General features: G+C 40.8%; 1 protein-coding gene across 2 annotated transcripts in view; it reads right to left on the bottom strand.

Annotated features, from left to right (window-relative positions):
* Positions 1-3,325: 3,325 nt before the first annotated feature.
* The window catches only part of SOS2 (SOS Ras/Rho guanine nucleotide exchange factor 2), a 51,231-nt gene continuing 26,867 nt past the window's right edge, over positions 3,326-27,689 (bottom strand). Inside the window, exons 9-24 of one of the 2 annotated variants that reach the window (XM_030451709.1) lie at positions 21,863-21,990; positions 20,828-21,483; positions 18,641-18,722; positions 17,848-17,970; positions 14,968-15,071; positions 13,544-13,763; positions 12,474-12,593; positions 11,953-12,115; positions 11,251-11,368; positions 10,482-10,654; positions 9,738-9,854; positions 7,881-8,142; positions 7,146-7,187; positions 5,927-6,036; positions 4,728-5,198; positions 3,326-4,477 (exon numbers count right to left, since the gene is read on the bottom strand). In XM_030451709.1, the coding sequence (XP_030307569.1) occupies positions 4,364-4,477; positions 4,728-5,198; positions 5,927-6,036; positions 7,146-7,187; positions 7,881-8,142; positions 9,738-9,854; positions 10,482-10,654; positions 11,251-11,368; positions 11,953-12,115; positions 12,474-12,593; positions 13,544-13,763; positions 14,968-15,071; positions 17,848-17,970; positions 18,641-18,722; positions 20,828-21,483; positions 21,863-21,990 (3,003 nt within the window). In that variant the 3' untranslated portion in view covers positions 3,326-4,363. Of the gene's footprint in view, positions 4,478-4,500; positions 5,199-5,926; positions 6,037-7,145; positions 7,188-7,880; positions 8,143-9,737; positions 9,855-10,481; positions 10,655-11,250; positions 11,369-11,952; positions 12,116-12,473; positions 12,594-13,543; positions 13,764-14,967; positions 15,072-17,847; positions 17,971-18,640; positions 18,723-20,827; positions 21,484-21,862; positions 21,991-27,689 lie in introns of those variants that run through there. The other variant, XM_030451710.1, reaches the window with a different exon arrangement.

Below are 27,689 nucleotides of genomic sequence, written 5' to 3'. Positions count from 1 at the left end.
ACCCCAACACCAGCAAAGCCAAAAGCATCATCTGGAGCCCCGAAGACAAGAAAGATGTGGAGGTGTTGGAGTGAGTCCAGAGGAGCTGCTGGGAGGGCTGGAGCAGCTCTGCTCTGGAGCCAGGCTGAGAGAGTTGGGGGTGTTGAGGCTGGAGAAGAGAAGGCTGCAATGGGGAGACCTTAGAGCACCTTCCAGTGCCTGAAGGGGCTCCAGGAAAGCTGGGGAGGGACTGGGGACAAGGGCAGGGAGGGATGGGATGAGGGGGAATGGCTTTAAGTTGAAAGAGGTGAGACTCAGGTTGGGTATTAGGAAGAAATAGTTTGTTGTGAGGGTGCTGAGCCCCTGTGCCAGGTTTCCCAGAGAAGCTGTGGCTGCCCCATCCCTGGCAGTGTCTCAGCCCAGGTTGGATGGGGCTTGGAGCAACCTGGGCTGGTGAGAGGTGTCCCTGACCATGGGTCCATCCCAACCCAAGCCAGTCTGGGATTCTGGTTGTAGGAAAGCATATTCTGGGCTTCTCTTCCTTGACAGAAAATCGTACCTTTCCTTGTTTTCCACGCAGTAGGTAAAACCACCTGGTTCAGTGGCTGTGCTGTTGCAGGGCAGAACACAAGCAGCCTTCTGTCCCTGGGTCCTGTGGCACTCTGCATGCTCACACACGGTCAGACTTCCTCAGAGGTGAGAAACCTCCATTTGGAGGCCATGTGCAGGAGCAGTAAGTCTGACCTGCTGTAGCCCATCAGACTGAGACAACACTGATCACCAGCCAGAGGAAAGACAGCTGTGAAAAAGATTTTCCATGGGTAAACTGGCTGGAAGTTGACACACAGTGATTCAAAATCTATTTTACAAGTTTTTCAGTGCTGCCTGTGTGAAATGATGGGTGTTGTAGACCCTTATCCAACATTTCAACTTACTGAAAGGTTTTTAAAAAGCAGCAGAATATGAGCTGACTTTTTAAGTGCAAAGGCTTTTGATTGATTCTTTTTTTCCCTTGGATATGTGGAAGGAAAGTTGTTCCTGCTTTCTTTCCTAGTATTTCTTGCTAATGCTCACTCCCTTCCCCAGGGAGGAGTTCCAGCATTTACTAGGGATTCCGAACAGTAAATTCAGACGTGTTGTGTACTTTTGAAAATCTGAGTAAATCTGAAAAAAAACCGAAACACAAGAGGTTGGATTTTTTCCCCCTTCTGTTGTTTTATCTGCTACAGCCAAGTTGTATCAGCCAAGTAAGTTACTCCAGCTCCAGAGAAGGGTGTAATGTTAAAACTGAAAATAGGACTGTAGAAAACAGCTAGGAAGATGTTTCTTTTGCTGTTAGCTGCCTTCACATTCCATCTGTTTATCTGCAGTTTGCTGAGGGAACTGCCTTTTCCCACACAAACCAACTTCAAACCCTGCAATTTCACATTTTCCCCCTATTTATTTTTTTTTTCCCTTCCTTTTTATCTGTCCCACTAACCATAAATTAAGTGAAATGTTAATTTATTGCTATTTTGGCATTCCCTTGAACTGCACTGGTGGGAATCTGCCTTTGACCACTTCCATGGCCACACACTTACTTTGGGAACATGTTACTGTACCCACTGGACTTCATGCTGCTGGCATCCCTGCTGCTCCTGTTTTTTTCTTTTCCATCTCCTGTTATGTGTAGAGCACAGTTTAATTGTGAGTTAAGTTATCCATAACCAAGGCCCCTTTTCTCAGCCACTGATTTATATCCTAGAGGTTAACTCCAGAACTGGGCCTTTAAGAATCATGTTTCATGCATTGGAATTCCACCTAGAAACACTGTTTAGATGCAGATCTCATGTTTTCACCTTGATTTGTTGGGATATTTAATTTAAGAGGTTCTTGCTCTTCTCTCCCCTCATCCTCCTGGAGCTTTACTGTCCCAGGGCTGCTATTGATCAGTTGTGGATGGTGATGCTCTAAGCCCAGCCTACAGATTTCTTTTTCTCAGGTTTAAAGCATGGAATTTATCACTGCTGCCCCATCACCCTTTCATAATCAGGTTTCAAGTGAAAAGAAGGAAACATTCCACACAGCCCCCCAGGTAATTTTTATAGTGTCAGCATAAATTGTAAGGAACCTAAAAAAGGCTGTTCTGAAAATGGCACCCCTGCTCAGCAGCATTTCAAGGTGAAGTCTGATCAATGCACACTTCTGCTTCAACAAATTTAAACTCTCCTTGAAGACCACCACAAACCAGAACCCCTGCCAAGGCCTTGATGGAGAGGAAGTCCTTTGATACATACTAATTACTGATCTGGAGATGATCCGCTTGAAATGATCTGGGGCAAGGGCTTTAATGAGTGAGGACCAAAATATAAAGCTGCAATAAGTTTTCATATGGGATACAGAAAAATCCTTCAGTGCCTGAGCACTGGTGCAGGAAGGTACAATGCTGACATCCCTGTATGTTAAAATCTGGGAGAGGATTTTTCTCCCCTTCAACAAAACACAAAATGTTAAAGTCTGAAAGAATATGACTCATCTTTTAGCAATAGCTACTGGTGAAGACTTCAGAAGAATGAATACAAGGAACTAAAAAGAGAAATTTCACTTTTTCAGCTTATTCTGCAGATGACTGGAGCAGTGGAACCTGACAGCCTTGGCTATCTAGAGCATTAGGGAAGTGCTGCACTGAGCAGAATTTCACCACCAGATACCCTCAGAATTCCTCCCTAATTTACAGAAGAGTACAAGCTGTATTTTTGCTGCAGAGGAAGAATCATCAAGGCTTTGTCTTTTTCCTTCTGGTTCATGCATCTCTTTCTAATGTTATTTTTGTAAAATGAAGGAGCCCTTCTTTAGAAACTGTGTTCTGCCCTTGCACTAATGGCCATCAAGGTGACACCTCAGCCAGATTCTATCCCTACTTCTTTACCCAGGAAAGGAGCACAAAAGGGACAGACAGGCAGTAGAAGACTGTCCAGGAGCCAAATTGCAATTTTCTTCCCAGGAGAAGAAAATTATCTCCCCTCCCCAGGTGCATCACATCTCCTTTTCCAGAGGGAATGTCTGAGGCAGTGGGAGTGACAGACTGATGGAAAAGCCAAAGTGTGACCTGGAAACTTGAGCTGCTCCAAATCCCACTGCACCACTCTTCCTCCAGCCAGGATCCAGAGAAAAAAAATGGAAACCACTGCTCCACCTAGAAGGGTTGAAGCATCTGGTGGGTGAGGGAAAGGTTAAGCTTCAGAAGAGCTGGGGACAAGCAGAGCTGACAACAGCAGCATGGAAAACCAGGGTATTTTGTACTGCCACAGACTTACTGCAGTTCCCAACCTTGGCCTTTACAAGGAACACGCACTGCTCAAAGCTCTTAAAAATTAAGACTGGGGTGATTTATTAATCTTGTTAAGAACTCTGATACAAAGCACAGTAAAAGGCCACAGACCAGTAAATAAAATGTGGCTTCTGGCCACTTCATAAATGCTGCTACAGTACTACCAAGTAAAACAGACTCACTCTCACGCCAGTTCAAACAAGGAGGAGTTCAACTGGCAAATAAAACTTCCATTCACTTATCAGTTTAAAAAGTTTAATAAAGCTTTTTAAGTGTTTGCTGGTTTAAATGCTACCAATTTCCAAAAATGGATTCATGATGAAGTTAAGTGAGATCTAAAGAAAGTTATTATGTTTGGAAGGCAAGACTGTTCCTAAGCCAGAGGAAACACTTCTGACCGGATGAGATTGCAAGAGGAGCAGACTCTATTATAGGCCTCAAGTCACTTAAATTTATACAGGTTATTAATTAGCATTATCTGTAAATATACAATATAAACAATTGTACAGACACGGCATATAGCTTTGTTCTCCAGAACAGTAGACAACTCTTCAGCTTAAGACATCTTTGCCTACCAAAACAAAAAGGCACATCTGAACAAGATGCATGCTAGGGGTGAGGGATCCTTTCCAACATCTGCAACAGGCAGTCCTTCTCCCTCCTTTCTCAAAAAGAAATCAAGACCAACTGAGTATTTTGGTATTTAGATTTCAACCTGATTTGTTTGTGTTGTTGTTGGTTTTTGTCTTCAGCAGCAAATCAATGGCAATTAAGACATGGCAATAAAGTATTTGAGAACAGTAGCTGTCACTCACCAACCTCCAAGCTTAAAAAAAAAAAGAGAAGGCAAGTGGCCAGAGGTTTCAAATCAGTAACACTGCATGTCCTCGTGCTGTGTAACCATCCCATTGGTTTTGGTTTTAAATTAAAAAAAAAAAAAAAAAAGAAAAAGAAAAAAAAAAGGCCACTAGTGCTAGAATTTCAAAGAAAAAATTCCACAGATGCACCTTTTTTTTCTTTTTTTTTCTTTTTTTTTTGGCTCAGTGCAATTAATTGATGTCAGTTTGAATTTGTTTAGTGTAGTTTACAGTGCAAAAGGTACATTTTGTATACTGGCATAACTGTGGGCACTGAGGCAATGCTGCTGATCACCTGAGGGTAATGCAGTCCAACAGAGGAGAGTCTGTGGAGTCTGATATTTTTTTTTTTTCCCAATATAAGCTTTTTTTTTTTTTTTTCTGATCAGCAGCACTTTAAGAGCATAATTTGTGAAAGTACTAAAATACAAACTGCCTTCGAATAAATTAAAAAAAAAAAACCAAAACAAAAAAGAAAATAAAACCCCACAAACACTTTACAAATACTATTCCAGTGTCAATGACTACTATGGCTAAGGTCATTGAGGAGTTTCTGCATTTTCTAGCAAAGAAAGTCTGTGCAAAGGAGGGTGGGAGAGCTCCCTTTTGTAAGTCTTTGGTGGCAGTTTTGGTAACTGAGGGCTCGAATTGTGCCGGGGTGGGACAGGGGGTGCAGGCGGGTGGGTGGCCAGGTTGTTGTGACTGGTGCTGATGACACAGCAGCGACGCAGGACCCTGGGAGAAGGTGTGCTGGGAGGAGTGCCTGGAGAGCTGGGACCTGTGCTGGCTTCCCTCAACCTGTCAGGATCCCTGTGCAAGCGTCCCACGGGTGGCAGCTGGAGGTTGAGGGGACAGTTGATAAAGTGTTCGGGTGGCCGGAGCGGTACCGGAGGCGGAGTGTCGGGGAGAGGGTCCCGGGGAGGTGGAGGAGGAGGGCTGTGCAGTGGCTGGTCGAAGGGGTTGTTGTAAGCAGGAGCACGAGGTTGTATCTTTGGAGGTGGTGGCAGCCGAGGTGGGATCGCTGGAGGATCGTCATCCAACTTGGAACTTCCCTACATTGCAGAGAAGGTGACAGGAGAATGATGAGAGGATTGGAGTGAGGATGAGAGGCTGAGTAAACTGAGTCTGTGCAGCCTGGAGAAGAGAAGGCTGAGGGGAGACCTCCTGCCCAGGATCCAGGACTTCAAGGGGGGTCCAGAGCAGCTGGAGACTCCCTATGGACAAGGAGTCCCATGGACAAGACAAGGGGCAATGGGCACAAGTTGCTCCTGGGCAGATTCCCATTGGACACCAGAGGAAAATGTTTCCCCATGAGGACAGTCAGAGCTTGGAATGGTCTCCCAGGGGAAGGGGTGGATTCCCCCACTCTGGAAAGTTGGAAGTCTCAGCTCCAGGGGGTGCTGAGACATCTCAGAGAAACAAGAAGATGAGAAGGGTTGGAGCAGATGGGCCTTGGGGGCCCTTCCCACCTAACACTCTGGGATTCTAAGAAATGCAGGTGTTGAGATCAAGAGCAGATCTTCTGACAGATGCAGAATTCTCCTGGTGTCTGCCACTGGTGCTGTCAGAAATGGAATTATCTTACTTCTCTTTGAGGTGATTGTGACTATTAGCACCCAGTTTCTCCAGGACCCAGCAGTGTTTGGACACTGGGAACCTGAACCTTGAACAGGGCAAGTGGAGCACTGCATTTAAAAAAGCCTTCTGGACTAACTAAGTCCTGCTTGGCTAGATGGACCCTACCTTCTTACCAAAGCTATTTAGTGTAGGACAAAAATACCTTAGAATTAGAAGCATCCTGATCCATCTTCTTTCGTGGAGGAAGTGGAGGAGGGTTCTGAGGCTCATCACTTAATTTAGGAAAGCTACCCCAGGAACTGAAGAAAGTCTCTGGAGAGAGAAACAGCAGATGTGTTACTGCTTGTGCAATACCTGAGGAACACATGCTAGAACATTAAGCCAAACTAGAAGCAACTCAAATAAGCAGATCTTTGTGTTCCACTGCAATGTGAACCATTAAATTCAGGTGTATGAAATTCTCAGTGGTTTTTTTTCCATCAGATACACGCCCCACAAAGCAGGCTTCTATTTCCAGTATCACAGATATGCATCAACAGCTAGCAGGCAATGCCACAGGACAGAAAAATAAAAAGAACTTTCTCTGCAATCCTCTCTAACTTGCAGAATTTACCCACCCCCCCTACCCTGTTTACCACAGTGCCTGCAGTTTGCCCACACACCTCAGTTACACTTTAAAGAAGAATTCAGATCTTTCAGCCATAGAGGCACACATTCAAATCTGGAAATTTAGAGGCTTTGTTAACAGGTCTGTGACACTTCTGAAGTTATTATACACAGAGCATCAACTCTTAAAGCACTTTAGGGCATTTCTAGTCCTTTTTTTACAGAGGGGGAGGGGGGAAAAAATCCTCAAAGTGGAGAAACAACACAATCTGTGTTGGTGACTTTGGTCACAACTTTGCTGTTTCTCTCAGAAGTGCACAGAGCCCTCTATCAATAAATTAGGTACCCGTGCTCTCCAGTTTGGAACTGTAATTATATTATGCAGAAGTGTATGCTCCTGTAGAATCAGGGAGTGAAAAAGAAGCTGAAAACACAGATGAATGCACAGGCAGCTGTGGTATGAAAGTACCTCTTCTTTCCCAGCAACAGAACAATTATTTTCACTAAGTGGTAATAGGAAATTATCAAGTTGCTTCATTTGTAGCATTAGTCAAACAAAGTAATCATCAAGGACATTGAAAATAGAAGAAAAAATTGAGCCTGGGAAAAAATCCAAAAAACAAACCAGACAGCTTTGAGACTTTACATTCTTTACTGGACATTTGATCTAAAACCTGCATAAAAAAATCCTCTCAGAATCCTAATGAATGCAGCCCATTTTCAGCCCAGATTTCAGATATTAATTCCTGTTCAGCCTCCCTGAAACCACAAAAAGCAGAGTTAAATCAAACAATTAATAAAGTTACAGTACTCACTTGACTGTGGCAAATTGACAGGAGCAAAGATGCTGTTGTTACCTGTTTAAATGAAAGATCAATTAAAGACTTTTAGACAGAACAAATGCACAAAGTCAACTTCCCTGTGTAAAATATTCCTGGAGCTTTTAGGCTATGCTGGGGATGAAAACTTCATTATTCTGCTCTGTTCTGACACTACCACACTGCTGTTCACTTCCCCTGCAGCCCAAACTCCCTCAGCATTTGCCATATAAAAATTGTTAATTACTTTTGCCCCAGACCAGGCCTGAACTGCCTGCCAAGTCTGCAGAGCCAAGACCTGTCATATGCTGCTTTCAAGACTAAGGAGCTGCTCCCAGCCACAACCAAAGCTTGGCAGAGTCATCCATGCATCTGAACTAACAGGGTCACACTTAAAAGCTAGACCTGACCATCCCAACTTCTGGCACTTTTGTTCACAACTCAAAACAGGACTGGAACAGGATTCCCTTCTGAGGAAATGAACCCAGAATGACCAGTGTGTTCAGCCCAGAGGATGGATTTTTACCTTCAGTAAGCCAAAAGAGTGGAAATGTCACTTGTTAGTAAACTGCTTACAGCAGGGGTTTCCAAACAGCAGCACATGTAACACAAGAACTTCATACCACTAAATTTTGCAACTTTTTCTTTTAAAAAATGCTGGCAGACACCCTGATACAATCTGGCAGCCTGAGGGACAGTCCCAACACTGACTAAAACCTACTGCACACTTACCATAAGAACTGTTGAGATCAATGTCTAAAAAGACACTGAACTCTGAAGAAGCAGACACTGGGGGTGTTGATGGTGTGTTGGGAGAAGTTGGTGCTGATGCTGTTGTTTCATGCTCTGCCTCAGTGATCCTACTGAAACTTATCTTACTGGGTTCCTTTTCAAGTGGCAGTGGGTGGCTTCTCAAGGTGCCTGAGGTGGAGCCATGTCTGCCAGTGTTGGGCCTTATCCCAGGAGATTTCAGGGGGTATGTTGTTTTTCTAGGCTGGAGAAAGAAAAGCTGGTTAGTTTTGTTAACATCTCAAGAGAACAGAATCACCCAGTCTCTTAGAGGTATTTTAAAAAGTACTTCTCAAATACACTTGAAGTGGTGTTACAGCCTTTCTGCTCTTGACCTGAGGTTCAGTCTGTTGTTATCTACAGAGGAGAAATCTACTGAAAAGTTATAGATGGAGCTTAATGTTGTTTTTTTTTCACAGATTAATAACACTTAATTTAATTTTAATTACACAGCTACGAAGAATGAAGAGTCAAGTTTCATGTGCATGCCAAATGAGCACAAAACACAGGGTTGGGCAAATCACAGCCTTGGGAGAGAGTTACTTCATGTGCCCCCTTAAGCCTGGAGAAGAGGTTGGTAACAGCACTGCAAGACACCCTTTGTTCTTGCTCCACAGAAGGTCACCCGGATCCTACACGCATCCAAGATCAAGGCCAGACTCAGACTCAAGTTTGTCTCCATCCTCTGGGTTAGTCAGGGCAAAAAATTCTTACACACACATCACTGGTGTGAAGGAAACAAGGCTCATGAAACCCGGGTGTGACACAGCACAGATCAAAGCTGCTCCTCTGAAGATGAATTTCTATTCCCACCCTTCCATGGGGTGCACAACTCCACCACACTGCAGCACCCAGGGATGGACTTGCCTGAAATTCCCATCAGAATGTTTGGAAATCATGAACTGTAAAGAACTGATGCCCAGCTGACTGAGCCTGGCAGCATGGGTACCTATTTTTAGAAAATATTTTGGATAAATTACTGTAAGCAGCATTTTTGCAAAGGTCATTTCTGTCCTTTTCTTGCCCTGTTTCCAATATCATCTTACTCATTCCTCTAACAAGAGATTGCTAAAATGATTTATAGCTCCCCCTAAAATTACAGTTGCCTTAAGCTACTCAGAAGTACAGTTACAACATGAAAAAGAAGTGTTTAGAGAGCAATCTTTCTGCTTTAAAAGAACCCTGGGCTCCAGCAGTCGTTTGTTGCTTTTTGTTTTTTTAAAAAAACAAACACCACCCAAATTGCTTCTCTTTTTTTTTTTTTTTTTCCCTCTTCTTTTTTATTGTTCAGCAAGAGGGCTGCACCTTGTCAATTCTTCAGCTTTTGTTAACAATTCAAAATATTGAGACAAAAGAAAAGTAGCAATTAACTTCTGCTTAAAGAGAACCTAACATATTAATTATGTAGAAAACCTAGACTTCAATTAATATTAATATTTTAGAAGATTTCTTGGTACTTTGAAATGAGAAGTGTTATTACATATTCTATCAAATGACAGTATGGTAAGAAATCCAAATTTAAATGGTAGTATTTCAGGATCTGGGGAAAAATATGTTCATTCTAAAATAAGCCAGAAGGTAGCATGTTTTAGTGGGGATGAACAACTGAAATAAAAGCATTTTAAAACCAAGTTTTGCCAGAAAAACCATCTCTTTATACAGAATTCTGAAGGAAATATCTATCTATCTATATATATATGGTTGTATTGAGTTAACTATGGTTTTGTTAAGTATTTTTAACTGTGTTGTCAGTGTCTAATGGATTTTAGTTATTTATTTAGTTTGCAGGACAAGACTTACAAATCTAGGTGGTTGCTTGCAGTTTCGAGGTTCAATTTCTAATGACTTGTTGAAGAGATAATCTGTAAACTCTTTTTCTGGTATCTTCCCCATGGGATTGAGATTTTCAAAGAATTTCTGAATGAAACAAGCAGCAATAATACTTAGAAAATGAGCACAAGCACAGAACTTTATAAAGATTTAGCTTTTTACCATTGTCAAGCTTATTTCCAGGAGAAAGAGCATGACACGTTCCCTGAAATAAATTAATTACAAAATAACTAACAATAATTAACTACAAGTAATTAACCACTGAAGTAACAATAACAAAGAGGAAGGGAGAGGGGAGCTACAGCATTTTCCAGTTCTTTTTTTGCAGTACCAACCCTGCCATCCCTTGAACTCAATCTATTTCCTAGCTAATGAATATTATAAATCTCCTGAACCCTTTCTGGTCACGTCCACAGCAATTAAACACACAATGCAAATAACATTTTAAACAGCACTATGAATGCTTGTTTAATTCTTCATGTGAATAACATGGTTTGCAGAACAATAAGGGGATGAACAAAACCCAGAACGTGGAATCCAAGTCATTAAATCCCCACTTCTGGGAAGTCCTTTGTTGTCTGCCAGCCACTGTTCCCCCCTGTTCTGACTGTCACTGTTCAAGCAAGATTTGGTCTGGTACTGGAAGATTATTTGGCCATTTTTTTACTTCTTTTCCCTCTCCTATCCCAAAACAGATATTTCATGTTTGATTACCCGAATTTCTGGCTCTATCCGTAAACAGTAAGGCTGGTTTTGATACTGCTGAATTTCTCCTGTAATTTCAGCCACTTTTCTTCTTTTACTGAAGTTAATTAATTCTTTCCCTTGTCTTTTAAGGAAGTCAGGATTCCCTTCTTCTGTCTTCAAAATATTTGTTAGGTATATTCCTGATAAAAAGAGAAGAATTATTTTTTTAAATTTCATTTTCATTCCAAAAGCTGATTTCATTCTTTCTAACAAATGATAAAAGTCTGAGCAGAGGTAGAGCATTCCCTTTAATGCCCCAACAGTTTATTTTCTGGCAAGAATGGAACAAGTCTGCATTTTACATAAAATAATGTATTACTGAAATAAGACAATGCATCTCCTTCACAGCTTCAGGTTGTCACCTTAAGCACATCACCAATGTGGAAGTGCTGCTAAATAAATGAATGTAATCAGACCAATATAATAGCAGAAAAATAAAGGGAAAAATTTAAAGAGAAATATTTTTAAAGAAAACTGAATTTTGTATACAAGGCACCAACTCTTTTGCCTGATCTAGTGGGAGGTGTCCCTAACTAGGTATCTTTAAGGTCCTTTCCAACCCAAATGATTCTATGATGTCTTAAAAGATTACAAACCTACAAAGTCAGAATTATAGTACAGATTTTTTGGAGCTAAACCCAACCCTGAATGCCTTAAACAATATTAAAGCATCTGCCTCAAACTCAGGTCAAGACTGACAGCACACAGAGCATCAGCCTGCCCTGGTGTTACTTACCAAAGAAAGGCACACAGGGTGGATTGATTGACTTGAGCTTAGCCAGATACTTCTTAAAATGATCTTGACTTAATTCTACTGCTTCATCCAGGACTTTTTTTTTCCTTTCCTGTAGTGCCTAAGTTGTCAAAGAAAAAAAAAACAGGAATGCAAACGTTCTCAACAGCATGGTTAGCAAAACCAAGGCAATTCCCCAGCTCTCTGAGCAAAACTTAAGAACTGAAAACCAGATTTGAAAGAAATGGAAATCCAAGTTTTAGCTATCCCCCTCCCCATGCTCTTCTACCCCAACATTTCTTGTGTAGGTAGGAAATGCTGCTGTTAAAGTCCTCCAGTCCACGTTTCTCAGCCCTGGGATCCTCCTCTTTCACACCCATAAAACGCCTGACAAGGAGCAACAGGTTCATTTCAGACAGGTTAACAACCAGCTATCAAATGACCACAGTGTTTCCTCTTTTCAGACTGAATACAGGAGAGAAAACATCTGCAGAAAACCTCCACTTCCCATTACAAACCCTTTGAAGCAACCAATCCATCTGGGATGTTTTTCTCAAAAACAACTTTAGCTCTTTCACTCTAGTTTTCTTCCATGATATGGATACTATGAATTTCACTTCAGAAGTGGGTGGGATACAGTTTAGGATTATGATTTTCTTTTTCTTTTTTTTTTTTTTTTCCCCAAGAGAAATGGCCAAAACTTACCTCAAATGTGTGATCTAGTCTGTACACTGAGACAGAGTTCATTGCACTGACAATCTCCAAAACACCATTGAAATTATTCAGGTCTTGAAAAACCTGTAGGATTTCTATAATCCTGCTCAGCACAGCCACTCGCTCTTCAAAGTTCTCTGTTTCCACAATGCACCTAATCAAATGAGGTAATTTAAAATAAATAAAAAAGTAAATACATAAATGATAAATGATAAATAAAACCTGACATTTTGCTTGCTACTAAATCATGGTTTTCCAAGCAAAAAATGTACAGTGCATTCACTATCCACATTTTTGGAGCTTTCTCAAGAATCTCAAGCACAAATTTATTTATATGTTCAAGTTGGAAAGGTTTTGGCCAAAATCTGATATTCCTTTAATAACCAACAGTCACCTCGAGGGTCAAGGCAACAGAATTCAAACAGCAGAAAAATGTTGGACTCTGTATCTCAGCAGGAGCTCATGCCACTACCCCATCACCACTTTGTACTTACTCTTCTTGTTGTACTTACTTTTCAAACCAAAGAGTGAGATTTGTAGTGTGACGAATCATTTTCAGGAGATTTGGGGAGTTCATTTCCTTATCTTCTTTAGTCCACACACTACCAACGAGTTCAGAAGGCTGTACTGCCCTGATAATGGCAAAGCAAGATGCAGAAGAATGCTCATTGCAAATAATAATTGTATGCTCTGTGTTTGCATGAAAATACTATTTCTTCCCTGAATGGTGACCTGGCATTTCACAAATCCAATCCAATCTAATCTATTGTAAGACAGTTACTGAAAGTAACTTTTTGATGAGTACTTGACTAGAAAAGGAAATGTTATCTTAATTGAAACTGGCATTTTTGAATAAGCATTTTCAGATAAGAAAATGACAGAGGAGTACATTTAATTTCCTGAAAGTGTAAGAAAGCATCTTAAAGACAGCTACAACTTTTATTTTTTTTTTAAATCAGAAGCTGAAGTACTCTGAGCAACCTTCTGGAAAAGTGGCCTTTTCAACAGAACAATTGCTGACACTGAAGCACAGAAGAATTCTGCACCTTAGAAGTTTTGCAAGGCCTTACAGAATTTCTACCCAACAAAACCCATCTCTCACACCAAGGTTAGCTCTTTTTATCACAGGCCACAAAAGAGCTAAGGAACAGCACAGTACTTATGGTACCAGACCAAAAAAACCCTTCAGAATTAGATGAGAGGACCTTGCAGTCCCAGTGCTATGGTTGTAAGTGTATAACACCAGGGCCTTTGCTATGCAGCTGTGAAGGGCAGGAGCAGAGACAATCATGTTCTCTTTTTATGATGCAAAATCTTATTCATTAAGTTTGCTTTTAACAAGGAGACAATGCAAATCAGTATTATCTCCTCATAATATTTTAGTGTCCTTCCTGCATTGATTTAGGTTGTCAGGAGACACATGCAGATAAAAAGCCTTCACTTTTAGTTTTCACAAATAAAGCAAACCTCTTCCCATAAACTCTCCAAGCCAAGGGGATGTGCTTTGGACTGATTCTATGAATTAGAAACCTCCTAAAAATGAGAAACCACCTGAAAAAGGTGTGTTGGTTGGACCCCTTACCTATAGAAGTCAGACTCCAGCAGTGTCAGCTGCCGAGCGATCTCGATGGGATGCAGGGTCATGAGGTCCATTGCTTCACTGTGCCCAGCACGCCAGATGTGCCACTCAATGGGGGGGGGTGGGCTCTCAAAGGTGATGTTGTGGCTAATGCCATTGGCCTGAGCTTTCTTTCTCTTGATGATTTTAGCAATTGATTCCACCCACTTCTTCATGGATTTCCCTGCAAAACAGGAAATGTTAAACCCTGCTTTTTTAGTAACATCTTCACTGGCTTCAGACAACTTCAGAAAACCAGCCCCCCAAAATGGGTGTGTGCACTCAGAACTCTGCATTTCTGCATACAAATTAATTAGGTTTGTAGGTGTTTTTTTTCTTACAGGCTCTTGCATCTGTGCCAGTCAGTAAACACAGACACAGGGGAATGATTTTTTGGATGCTCAGTTGCCTTAAACCACATTTTGAGAGTTTAGGAGTGGAATAAAGTGAGCCTGTGTATCTTATATTTTACTTCTCAGCAGCAACCACCTCTACTTTGACTGCTCGATTCATCCACTCACAGGAGACAAACCAAAAGAGTAACCAAGCAGCTTCAAGTGACATCTTTGCACTATTCTGTACTACAAAAAGATGAAGAGAAATGAATGTATACAACATCAGTCCTACATTAGAGTGCCCAAAGTAGTGGATAAGATGGGAAGGACCTCCAACAGTTTCAGACAAATACCTTCTAAGAGAGTAACCCAAAATGAATTATTCCTCTCTGGTCAGCAATGGTTAGTCTGGAGGATTCTAGAGGAAGATAAGCTACCATTCTCTAAGTTTGACTCAGAATTATATTGCCCAGTGTATGGTCTGGCAAGCTCAAAACTGGTTTGGAATTGCCAGGATAATTATTAAAACTGACATGCCAAGACCATCACCCTGCACACTGCCTGCCAAAAGATTCTGCTTGCTGGTAAAGGATTGCTCCAGAGGAAGTGATACCATATGGGTCAAGTACCTGCTCCTAAAAGGATACTGATTTTTAGGTGGAATTTTTAATAAGTGGGAAAAGAACACAATGGAAAAAACCCAGCCAGCACATGATGTCTGCAGCCAACAGGAAAGGAATCCTCCACAAATACAACACAGTGAGGAGGAAGGTGACAATCTGAATTATAAAGTCAGGCAAGGATGAACATTGCTGTCCAGAAGTAAATACACTTAAGGTAAATATCATAATGCTTGAAATAATATTTGGTAGCTGGTTAGGCTCCAGGCCAAACTTGCTCATCTAAAGTAGAGACTCAGAAACTGCTCAATTACAGGCTTTAAGATTACTCCTAGGTACAGAGATATTCTCATGCCTAAAACCTGTCAGGATTAGACCAGCTGGTTGTACCAAAATATGGAAGAACTACAGGGCCACCAATTACCATACCTACCTCTTACACTGGAAATAAATGTCTCCAGTCTCTCTAGTAACTCCAGATCTCTTTCAAAATCATAAAAGTGATGCTCTACCCAGTGACGAAAAACATTTAATATTCTGAGGAGGGAGAGAAAAAAAGAAAATATTACATTTTGGTTTTAAGGACTTCCAAGGCTCATCCCATGTAAACACTAAATGCAAGACAACAGCAGAGTTACAGAGTCCTGCAGTTGACAACTACCAAAATACATATGGACCAATTAAATTTCTAAGACATTTTTCTGTTTTGTTTTGTGTCTTTTTTTTTTTAAAAAAAAGAAGCAGCTAATCAGGAACTCTGATTTGGTAAGAAATAAATTTGTAATTGTTTCTTTCCTACACACAATTTTAAGCTTAGAAGTTGCTGCAAGTGTGCCACCCTTTTACAATTTTTTAATTCCACAATGGCCCTACTAGTTCCTGTACTCCCTTTTAGGGTAGCATTACATTCTCTTCATTTTTCTCAACATTTCTTAAACAGACCACTAGTAAACAAACCTCTAAAAGTGAATTGCAACTGCTCTTCTGCCTTCTCCTCAGCAAGTGAGAGCACTGGAGGAGTTGGCTGGTTTAGTCAAATAAAGGGTCTATGTGAACCTAGAGGGAATTAAACAATCCTCTTCTTCCCCATGTGTGAATTAAAGAAGTTTATCCCATGGCAGAATGGGCACCCAAGATTGTGGAAATCAGTGACAATGTCCAACTGTCAAAGGAGTGACATTCTGACACAAGTTCCCACTAACAGTAATGCAAGTTCTTATCTAATCAGTCTTTGCCTGGGAGATACCATGGTGGGAATACACTGAAAAAGCAAGAAATGTTGCCTGGTTCTGCTGACTGCATTTCCAGCTTAGCATCACCTCTTTCTCAGGACCTCATGTGCATTTAAACCAAAGTCATGACCATTTCCACAGCTGTGCACTGTGCTGCAGGGTGTTCTACAAAATGGGGGCAAGTGCTGAGCAGGGAAGGAGGGAGGGATGAGCATCTTCACATCCTCCACCTTCTACCCAAATCCCAGACCTCTCTGAAGCAAAGACAATACTCCAGTTTACAAAGTGCTGGGCATATCAGCCTAACAGCTCAAATTCAGACTTCTAACATAGTGAAGAGTTTCAAGCAGCCAGAACCATGTAGGATATCCTAAATTTAAAGATTAACTACAGGCCACAGAAAGGTGAGTGTTAAATGGCAGCTTTAAACCACATTTCTCATTGAGCAGGAACCTGTAAATGGATTCATCTTACCAAGAACAGCATAAATTAGCAAAGAGTAACTGTCATGGTAAGAAGAATCCTCACCTCTCTAACAAGTAAAACAAAGCAGATCCTAAAACCAGAGACCCTGGAAACTTTGGAACTAGTCACAAGTTTTGAACAGCTCAAACACAGCATACAAAGGAGTGCTAAATAGATTTTGGAAATTAATGAGCATGAAATGCAGTTAATTGGTGACTGAAACTTTTCTACAGGTTCCAGTTCATTGGTATCCACCTGTCCTGCTCAGCAGAGGTGCAGAAAGATGCACTTGTGCCAAGCAAAGGGGCACCCTGAGGGGGACCTCAAGGAACTTCAGCCCCAGTTGGTTGAAGAGTCTACAAAAACCAGCAACAAAAGCAATACAACAATATTTAAATTCTTGAGCCAGTTATGTCACAAGAGCCCATTCTGTGTGAGTTTCTGTGCAAGGGGCTCTGTGGGCACTTAAGTGGATGGATGCAGAAGAAGTTAACAACAAACAGCAAGCTGAAAGCAGGAAAAGTATGTGCTGAGTGGCAGCATGTGAAGCTCTCCCAAGAACTGATAACTCTGGAGACTTATGGTCCTGCTGAACCCACAAGAGCTGATAAACTGAGAACACCAAGGGCCTGACAAATCTGTACAAGGCCACGAGCACACAGGAGTCTGAAGGTTACACTGAGATTGTGTAACTTGGGAGCACATTCAAAAAGGTGGTGGCAGCTGTATGTCCAACACCAGAGTATTACATACAAGCTTGTATCTTCTTATATATATATGCACACAGGTATGTGATGAAAGTGGGACTCCTAAGTGGCTTTCTGAACACCTGCCTTGCAGGAACTGGCATGTCAGTACCAGCCTTCACTTTGTGTTGTTTCTCCAAACAGGTAACTGGGAACAACTGTGAGTGGCAAGGCAGTAACTGAGGGTGCTGTGCATGTTGTTATCTGCCATTGATAGTAACATCTTATTGCTGATAATAAAAAGCTCAAAGAATAAAAGTTGTTCTAGCAAGCATTGGTTGTGACCTGTGCTTCCTCTACCTGATCCCCTATCAGGGAAACAATTAGCCTCATTCATGCTAGAAATGCTGAACTGTTCCCCAAGTTAGCTTGGTCAGCAAGACCTTGGAAGATTCATTCACTGCTGCCCATTGCAATGTGCAGGACAGACAAGAGTCACCCTGTCTGTGTGCAAATACATCAGCAGGGCTGGGAAAGGGAGTAAAATACCAGCAGGAATGAAAGAAAAAATAAAAATGGAAACAGAGAAACTATCTCCACAGGGGCAGCTAACAAGGAACCCATTCAAAACACAGTCAGAAACACTCTGAGTTGTAGATCTCTCACCCACACCCACTTTACGTAGCAGCCTTCTGGTGGGTGGTGATCCCAGCTGTGGGCAGCAGAGACCCAAACTACATTGGAACAACAACAGAAGTCAGTGTGACTAATCAGAACATGGTTTGGGATATTAGGCTGGCTGCAGACAGTGTTAAGTCCCCATATGACAGCACAGCAGTCTCCAAAAGAGATTACTGTCTCTGGGATCACAGTATAATCAGTGAACTAAAATCTAGCTTTAACAGAACAATTCTTTAAAAGCAAATAAACCTGAGTTGTACTGGCTGGACATATTCCTTGCGAAATCTCTTCAGGTCTGCACTGATGGGCTGCTCCCCCTTCTCAATTGCCAGTCTGTCTGCTTCAGTAGGCTCAGGCTCTGGGATTTCAAACCTATGAACAGAAGTACCAAGAAAACTGATGGCCATTAAGATAAAACATAAACCTTTTCTGTAAGACATGAGGAGTAATTGCATTTAAAACAAACAAATAAATAAATAATTCAGTGGGGTGAAACTCAAGCACTCACCTAATACCCAACTTGCCTGGAATTCCCTCCTCCTCTGGCCATGTGCAGCCAACACACCCAGCCCTCACCCTGATAATTTGCTTGTTCTCTGCTCATCACAAGATGTCTAGACTAGGATAGAAGGTTTTTAACTAACTGCTAGCTTGATTAAGTGAAGATTAAAAGAAACCTTGAGAGCAGCTCTATCACACTGTATTAAAATGCTGTTTACACAAAGAGGCTGTGCCTTTCAAACTGCTGGTGGATGCCCATCCTTATTTGCATGGAGACTCAGGCATACTCCAACACACTCTCATGATGGAGCTAAGCAGCTCACAACATTGCCACCCCACAGCTGAGGCACACCAAGCACCTTCCTGACTAATCTAACAAACTGGGGAAAGGAAGCTTGCAGGAAAACCTTGTATCTGAATTTGTTTGATGAGCTCCAATAAAACATGTGCCACATGGCACTGACAACCCGAGTAGAAAAGGAGCAGATAAATGAACACAAATCCTCTAAGGGCCTTCAGTAGGGCTGATCACTGCACTCACCTTTCAATCAGTAAACTCAGCAGCTCCTGGGGCTTGCAAAAGGAGCGGTAAGTGGTGAGGAAAGTACGGACAAAGTTAGGGTCTGTAAAGACAAAACAAGGAGAGCATGGGTGGTTTTGTTTTCATTGCTTAATACCACAAATAAAATACATGTATACTCACAGAAAAAAGCTCAGAAGGGCAGAAAACACAGTAAGGTTTGAGGTACTGTAATTTGAAAGACACCAGTAAACATGCTGCTTGTGAAGTTTCATTTAGCTCTTTGAAGCATTTCCCCTGCAGAGGTGTTCAGTGGCACAAACTGTTCTCCCCAAAGCTCTGTCCCAGTCTGCACACTGTGCAGCTATTCCATTGTCTCATAAAGACAAAGAAAATGTGGCAGAGCTAAGCTGCCTCCTCCCTCCCACAAAATTCCTACACCACTCCAACCAAACGTTGCTTTTACCTTCAGAACTCCCCAGCAGTTTCTGCCCCAGCACACAAAGTCCCCTCTGCAGAGCAGGGAGAAAGAATGAGCAGCAGGAGGGGACAAACACAGCAAATACCTGGAGCAGCTCCAGAGTTTGCATCTCCACCATCCATCCCACTAAAAGGAATAGTGCTGTCATCCCGTGGTAATGCTGCTGAGTTTGCACCCTAGTTCTGCACTGCCTTGTTCTGCTTCCACGTCACATGGAAGTGTCACAGCCACTCTTCAGGATTATTTATGACACTGTAAAAGTGATCTTTCTTTTGGCACTGAACAGGCAGGTAATACATCTCTGCAAGATCTGCAGGTCCCTTAAAATGAGGGCTGCAATCCCAACTCTTTAACCTGGGTGAGTCCATTTCTATTATTCTAAAAATTACCCATTTTTGCCAGTGTTGTTGTCAAGAATAAATATAATGAATGTGTTACAAACAGTCACTCATGCTTTAAATTCAAGAGTTTATTAGCTCTGCATCTACTACTTCCCATGGTATCCTGCTATCAAATGGGGACTTTTTGGACATGACAGAAGTCATTTTGCAAACGCAGCAAATGAAACTAAACTAAATATCAAGCTAATGCAAACCTAAATTGCATGGGGTTTTTTTGGTTTGTTTTTTTTTTTTTTTAAAGTCACTTCTTGGCCTAAATGCAAACAGAAAGCAGCAGCAAGATCTGCTGAGAGTCCCTCCCTGTGCTGTTAGTCATGGAAATGCCCTTGTGAAGGGAGAGGATTTTGTTAGTCTTGGCTCCAAACACTGGAAAAAGCAGACAGAAACCCAAGAGGTGATGTTTTCATTGCAGATTGCCAAGGCCAAAGTGGCAAGTACTTGCACTATAAAACCTGAAGTTATGCTAGCAAAACAATACTCAGATATTGTAATGCCAGGTTCATTCAGGGAAAGATCTAAGCTTACAAACCACCAAAACCCATCATCTTTTAGAAATGGATGGCTAGGGATTCACAGACAACACACCTAGGGATTAGTTGCATACCAATGAGTTGCATCACAACTGAGTTTCCATGTGGGAAATGCTGTTTTGTTTTGTTTTTTTTAAACACACAGCTCAATATTATCTATCTAGCTTTAGTTTTACAAAAAAGACTTAAGTATCAGGCAGTTTTGTGAAAAGCACACAGGAAACCATTCCTATTGGGGAAGTTTTACAATAACTGCACACTGCATGCTTTTCAGCCCAAACTCAAGACTGAACATTTTCATCAACATTTGTAACTACTTCAAGGTCTCACTTTTGTGCCTTTAAGGTAACTATTTCACAGGAAATCCTGAAGAATGCTGCTTGTGATTTGCATCCTTTTCTACTGAGGGACTTCACAAAGCAGCGGGCTGATGTATAATAAATACAACCTCCAACCTTTCTCTTCCTCCACAGTCACAGAGCCTGGATCAGCACCACTGCTTTAGCCATGATGGTCTCAGGAAACACACTAGGGGCTTCTTTTAGATGATGGATAGTTTGGCTTTTTTTTCAGGGGGAGGAGAAGCTTCCATACCCAAATTTTTCTTGCAGCTTTGCCAGCAAAGCCAGTTGCTATAATTCTGTTTGGTTCGTGGGGTTTTTTTTCCCCCTGAAAATCTTGCTTTACATTTAACTGTAGTCAGAAAAAAACCCCAAACAAAAGATAAGAGGACTGATTTCATCACCCATACAAGCATGGCCTTAAAAACCATAAACAGAATAAAAGTCCAGGATACCTGCATACATATGGTACGTCAACCTTTCAATCAGCTTCACCACTGTTCCTCCTTTGATGATAGGAATGCCATTCCTGCTCTGCAAGTTGTCCTCAAAAACAATGTTATCCTCTGAGTCTTCCACCACAAAACGATACACGTTTGGGCTGGGTAACCTCAGGGGCTGTTCATTTTCTTCTTGCAGTAACACTGCATCCAGCATCCTATCCAGAGTACTGCGATACTGGAGGGAAATCAGAGCAGCCATCCAGTTGCTCTTCTCTTCGGCAGACTTGGCAGCAAAGAGAATGCTGTTCTCATCTTTAGACACCAGTTCAAAAGCATGTTTGTATTCAGATGTGTCATCTTTATCAATAATCTGTATTTTCCTCATGATAATTTTTTCCTTCAGTCTATACTCTGCGTTGCTGTACCCAGGAAGCCGTGACTGACCGTGGTTTGTTTTACAGCTGATCATTAAACCATCAAAGAGAAAGATGTGGCGTTCATGTTTGGCTCCTATTTTTGTCAAGCCACCTTCCATTATGAACTCATTGCAGCACTGCCCAATGTCTTTGCCTTCCCAGCCATCAATATTTTTCTGGATTTCATTCATTTTCTTGATGGCCAAGTGCTTGCTTCTTAACTGTCGGTTATAGAAGCGACAGACAGGCTCCCTTGAAAGGAATAAAAGAAGAATTCACCATGGACACATTCCACATTTCCACTCAAAGAAACAAAAAAACCTGACTAAATTGATTGTGTATGTAGTATTTCTTTGCCTTAAATATGCCCTAACCCAGGTTTCTTGTTGCAAATAAACCACATGCACTGCTATGGTGAGGGAAGGACTAAGATACTGACACCATTCATAGAAGTCCACCACGAAGGTTTGGGGCTGCTACTCCATTTGCAACGAAAATTGGCATAAAGATATGCCTTGAAAAGGAAATACACACATTATCTAATATGAAAAAAAATTTTCATTTCCTTCCACACCATTTATCTCCCCCTCTGCCAGCTTTGGGGAGCCAGGGGAGCTCTGTGGATGATTACCCAGGCCGACGTCTCGGGGAGTGCTTGCTGTAAATGCGCTCCATGCTGCACTGCAGGTTCAGGAGAGCTGTAATGGCTTGTTTCAGGCACTCTCGATCCTCTTCATCCTCACTGCATTCCTGCAATTGCTGGGAAAGAATAAACATCTTCTTTTCAGATTTGCCTGTTTCACAGAAGGGCAGGAAGGCTGATAAACATTCTTAGACAGAGTTATTTGTGGTCCGCAGAGAAGTCAGTGAGGTCATTTTAATGAGAGATAACTGGAAGCACACTCAAAAGTAGCTATGTGTGTAAATAAAAATATTTGTCAAATATTCAGAAGTCAGGAGATATTTAACAGGATTCAGCAGGGGGTTGTTTAGAAAGATAACCCTTTACCCTCTTACAGAGAGCCAATGCTCACTGTCAGATGCTGTTTTCCCCGTTATCTCTTCCACGATGTTCTGTTTCACAACTGATTTTATTGAATAGTTTGGAGGGCTGAAATAGCTGAGAATTAAGTGATGGTTTATGTATGTCATATGCTTTCAAGGACTCAATCTAAAGATTTCAGAGCAAATTTAAAAGATGGAATTATCAAGAGCCTCTCTTTGCTTCCTACCAGTCTAAATTGTGCCCTATTCAAACTCATCTGTTTCTAGAAGAAATGGCAATTTCTAACTAACATAGCCAAAAAAGCCTGAAATTCACAATTTGCCACTAACAGCAAAGTCCAATGACAGTGAGAATGTGTATTTGTTTTTTATAGCACTATAAAAATACCACCAGGCAGAAACTTCTTGAATGAGGAAAATTCATGAGGCTTTCACATCATCTCCATACACTTGGTAGTAATTTCCTTTGTGTAAAGCCTATTCCCAGAGTTCCACTTACTGATTCTTTAAGGTGATCACTCCTAAAATACTATTGGTGTAAAAAAAGAGAGATTTTTCTTTTTAACCCCCTTTCATGTTCAAGATCACATGAATTTTTTTCTAAGGAAAATGCAAGCAACTAGACTGCTGGGCAAAACCAAGACAAAATGCCATGCAGTTTTGGATAATCTCTGTTTTACCTACATACTTGAAGAGAAATCTTACTTACAATCACTCAGCCTGGCAGAAGCCTTCTTTTCCTTTCCCCACTATGTTCCCTCAGCAAGGATATGTAGCTTCCTCTAAAAGTAATTGAGAGAACAGGATTTGACCAGATTGGTCCACTCTCTTTCATGCAATATAAATTACTCAGATTTTTCTTTTTCATGTGCCCAAACAATCTCCATCTTGCATGTCAGAGAAATGAACGTTTCATGCCCCAAAATTTCTGGGAAGTTTGTGAGCTGAGGAACAGTTCAGGGAAAGGAAAAAATGTCTACCTCTGTGGAAGCCCTTCTTTTCCTTACTAGCAGCCACAGATATGCAAAGAACATAAAAATGGTGTGAAAAGATGACAAGTGTAAAATGCTAGAGGTGGGAAATGCTACCAGATAAAATGTCCTGAGCAGAATTTCCTGCACATCCATTCCACAGGGAGCTGTGTTAGACACTTCACAGATATCAAATGGCACATTTTGCTTTTTTTTTGGTGTTAAAAAAGAAAAAAAAAAAAAAAAAGACACATTTGGAAGTAATCTAATCCCTTTCTACACCTTAATGTACAGGCAGATTACCTGCAGCATCTCTCAGTCTCTGTAATCACTGGACTAACATCTGCTTTTCCACATTCCAGCTCTTAACAAGCACCTTCCCAATTAAACAGCAGATGCAAAAGTGTAACATATTTGCTAGGCAGAGGAAATAAATCCTTAGAAAGGGGGCTCCTCCTTATGCCAGATATATTTAAAACACCCATGATAAACCAAGAATATTAGCTATTCAATTTATTGGGCAGAAAACTGTCAGGAAATAGGAATGAAGAACACTGCCCACTTGAAATTATACCATGGTGATCCTGTAAAATACTGACTGGGGCTTCTCTGTCAGTCAAGGGGTGGTCAGTGATTAGGAGGCAATGGAAAAAGATCAAAAGGTGGAATTTCATGTGTTTTGGGTTGCTTGATAACTGCATAGCAAGTTCACAGGCAAGAATCAGGGAAAATCTTTGGCCTGCAAGTGACCTGAGAAGGAAGGACACACTCCATAGTCTGCAGAAAAAAGCTGCCTTGGACTTGAACACTTGAATAGACCTCTGCTTACCTTCAGGATTTTAATTTTAATATATCTAACTTTGCTCAGACTTTGGATGGATTACATGACCCCTTGAGATCTCTGCATTGCATTCAATGAATAATGTCTGCTGGAAAGCTGGCACCAAAAGACACAGACATGAAAACAAACTCTCCTCTACACTGCCAGCAGTATGGTGTTCATGCTTGGGAAAGTCAAGTGTAGTGTATAAAACCTGAATATTCTGATAATCAATTAAAGACATCACAATCAGAACATATTTGGGTTATCATTTTGCAAAATCTAACAACTTCTGGTCACTACCACCCCTTCTTTCTACAACCCTGTTGGATTTCTTTAGCCTGACTTCTTTTAACCTTTAGAAAAGGGTTTCAACCCAGCAGAAAAGTTCTGCAGCTTGACAGAATTCTCAGCATTTTCCCACTTTTAATTTCATTCAGTTTATTTTTGCATTCATCTTAGTTTTGCAATTTCACAACCAACGAGGCCTGTGCTCCTGTCAATCATTCATTATTTTATTTATCTCCCAGTTCAGCAAGGAGCTTTTTGTAACTTTCTTTTGTCACAAGTCTTAACTTCTCCTCCCACTGAAGCCATGAAAAAATTAGTATTCTGATGCTTTTCTGCTTCCAGTTTTGCTAAGTCTTTCTCAACCAAGGTTTCTAGAGACAAATGTAAGGGTAGCAGAGAAGAAGTACCAACAGTCTATAATATATTCATTTTGTTGAATAAATACTTTATTCCTAAAACCACTCTGCTTTTTAGAAAAAACTCTGCAAATTTTGGATATTTTAAAATTACAACAGAAAATTCACATTTTAAACCTGGAACTAAAGTGATCACAACACAGGACTGTATTTACCAACATTCCCTCCAAGTGTTATTTAAGATTCCTGCTCTGTGCTCACAAGGTTAGAAGGATTCAAGACAGCCAAGTGTCAGCCTCTGCAGCAGAACTCTAATTCTATTCCAGAATCTTGCATACTGTGGGAAGAGGTAAAATTTAAAACATTTGTGCTGCTAAAGTTCCCTGGTTAAAAAAGGCAATGCCTAATTTTATCTTTCCTGCAGCATCCTGGTGTATTATCCAAGTTAAAAACAAACAAATGAAGCAACAAAATGTTGGGTTTTTTTCACTACCTGTCAGGCTCCATCCTTCAAACCAGGCAATTTTAGGTCTAACCTGACCTTATCAATAGGAACTGCAGTTACCAGCTGAGTCAGAGCCCCCAACAGACAGAAAACTCCTGCAGTGTTCCAGATTTCAGCCAGGCTTTCCAAACCAAACTGCCTTCTCTGTGCCATGGTTTTAAAATATAAATAGTAACCACCCCTTCCTGTCACTAAAGGCAAAAAAAAAAAAAAAACCCAAACCAAGTTTATAGGCAAAGCATTTCATCTGAAGTTTTGAAAACACAGAAAACTGCTCAGAAAAGGCCCAGATGCTGACATTTCCCTCAAAAATAGGCAAGGACTTTGCAGCTTTTAACAGCATTAAATGTTCTGAACCTCCCCAAGCTGTGGTGTGTGATTTCCTTCTTTAATTTCATAGTGCTGCACCCCATTTCCCTGCTTTGAGACACAATGGGTGGTTAATTAGCCTGACCTTCAGCATAATACAGGTCACTAATCCAACTATGTCTTTTAAAGATGAAAGAAGAACATTTTAAGAAGTTCTAGAGAATTGCTGCATGCAAGGGGCCCTTACAGAAAGGGAAGTTACATTATTTTGAAAGCCAGATGTATCTGCAAAGCCATGGGTGCTGGAAGAACCATGCTGTGCTTCTGCTGTCATCTTTAGTTCTTCCATCAGTTTAATTTCTTTTGGAAGAAACATCAGCTTTCCAAAGGCAAATATTAGAATTATGGCAATGCAAAGCTTCTGTTCTCCATAAAGAGAATGCAGTAATCTAGAGAAAAGTTCACTGACTGCTAGGGTTGGTTTTGGTTGGATGGTTTTTATGCTTTGTTAACTGTTTTTCTAAATTTAGTATCAATAAAGATTTAAAAGTTATTGAAAAGGCTCAGATTTAAACCTTTCTCCAAAGTACAGGTAATCCATAGACTGGAGGTGTGTGGCTCATGGGTCAAAATAAATCATCCTTATTTTATTTACCTAAATCAGGACACACAAAAAAACCACAGCAGAAATAATGAAAACAAGACTGAACTTATTAAAAATAAAAACAAAAACGTGCCAGATACTAACTACAGACCTGGCCTCAAAACAATTGCTATTTTTCAGCTTGAGATTCTTCTGAGAACATTTTAGATTGTGAGTTCTCAGTCACAAAGTTTCCTTTTCTTCCTTCATACAGGTATTAATCCTTTGAAATACAAAGCAAGGCCACACACCACACCTTACAATGCTGTCACATTTAACACTGAGAACTTAAGTGTAATTTCTGTTGTTATTTCAAAATGTCAGCTATAGCCACAGGATATTTCACCTGTTTAATTTAAGCAAACCCCAGTTGGTTAATAATTCACTGACCCTTAGAAGCATTACAAACTTCCCCAGCACAACAGGGCAAAGAGAACCTTTTTTTACATTATCCTCAGCTACTTCAAAAAAGCTCCAACCTAAGTATTTTTCAAGATCCTGCATTTTCTCCAGCAACATTGTTTTTTCTTATTCAAGGATGATTACAGACGTCAGATGTTAAATATCTGCTGACTGGTGGCCTTTTATATCACAGGAAAAGCATTTGCTTGCAAGCAAAAAGATAGATGCTTAGTTATTTTTTGGCTTTTAGCTGTTATACCCAAGGGAAATATCTACTGATGTGAACCACCTTGCTAGTGCACATTGGAATTAAATATGTGCAAGTGATCTGTGGTCAAACTGAGAGAAGCTGATCTAAAATAAGTCATGCTTCAACAGGCAGAATTGCTCATAAATACAGGCTAGATGCCAACCTAAACAACTTGTATGTTAAGACCCCTGAAATATGTCCTAGAGGAATAACTTTTTATCATCTAAATCAGCATTCCATAAAGCCTGACATTTCATTAATGACATCTCGTACAAGATAGAAAATAAAAAAATAATAGTGCTTATTTTCATCCCTTCACCCTAAGGAGAAAGTGTGATTTGCTGTGAAAAATGGTATTTCTTGCTGTCTCTCTTCCATTTAGGACTGAGGACAAATGGTTGAATATTAAGCACAGATTATACTGACCCTGCTGAAAGGAAGTGTCTTCCCAACCCCCAAAATAAGATCAGCTGAGCTGCACCTGGAGTGTGACTTGAGACTGAGAATTCTGAACTGAATTGTGCTGACATTTTTTTGAACTGACAGAAAATTCAGACTCACAGAAAAATGAAATTAAGATTTGCAATGAAATTAAGATTTGTGTGTTACATTTCTAACTATATTAGAGCTCAAGCTTAGTAAAGGTTTGTTTGATAAAATATTATTACTTCACATGCTCTTATTTATCAGAGCAACAGATGCTTCTGATGATTTTAAAAAATCATAGAATCATAGAATTGGCTGAGCTGGAAGGGACCTCAGAGATCATCAAGTCCAACCCTTGATCCACTCCCCCCCGTGGTTCCCAACCCATGGCACTGAGTGCCACATCCAGGCTCTTCTTAAAAACCTCCAGGGATGAAGAATTATTTTATTTTTCAGACATAGTCTAGAAGGTGTGAGGAA

This window comes from Calypte anna, chromosome 5A (assembly GCF_003957555.1).
Source record: "Calypte anna isolate BGI_N300 chromosome 5A, bCalAnn1_v1.p, whole genome shotgun sequence".
NCBI classification, from domain to species: Eukaryota; Metazoa; Chordata; class Aves; order Apodiformes; family Trochilidae; genus Calypte; species Calypte anna.
Note: the sequence above shows the minus strand (reverse complement) of the source record. Positions and strands in the feature narration are given on the sequence as shown.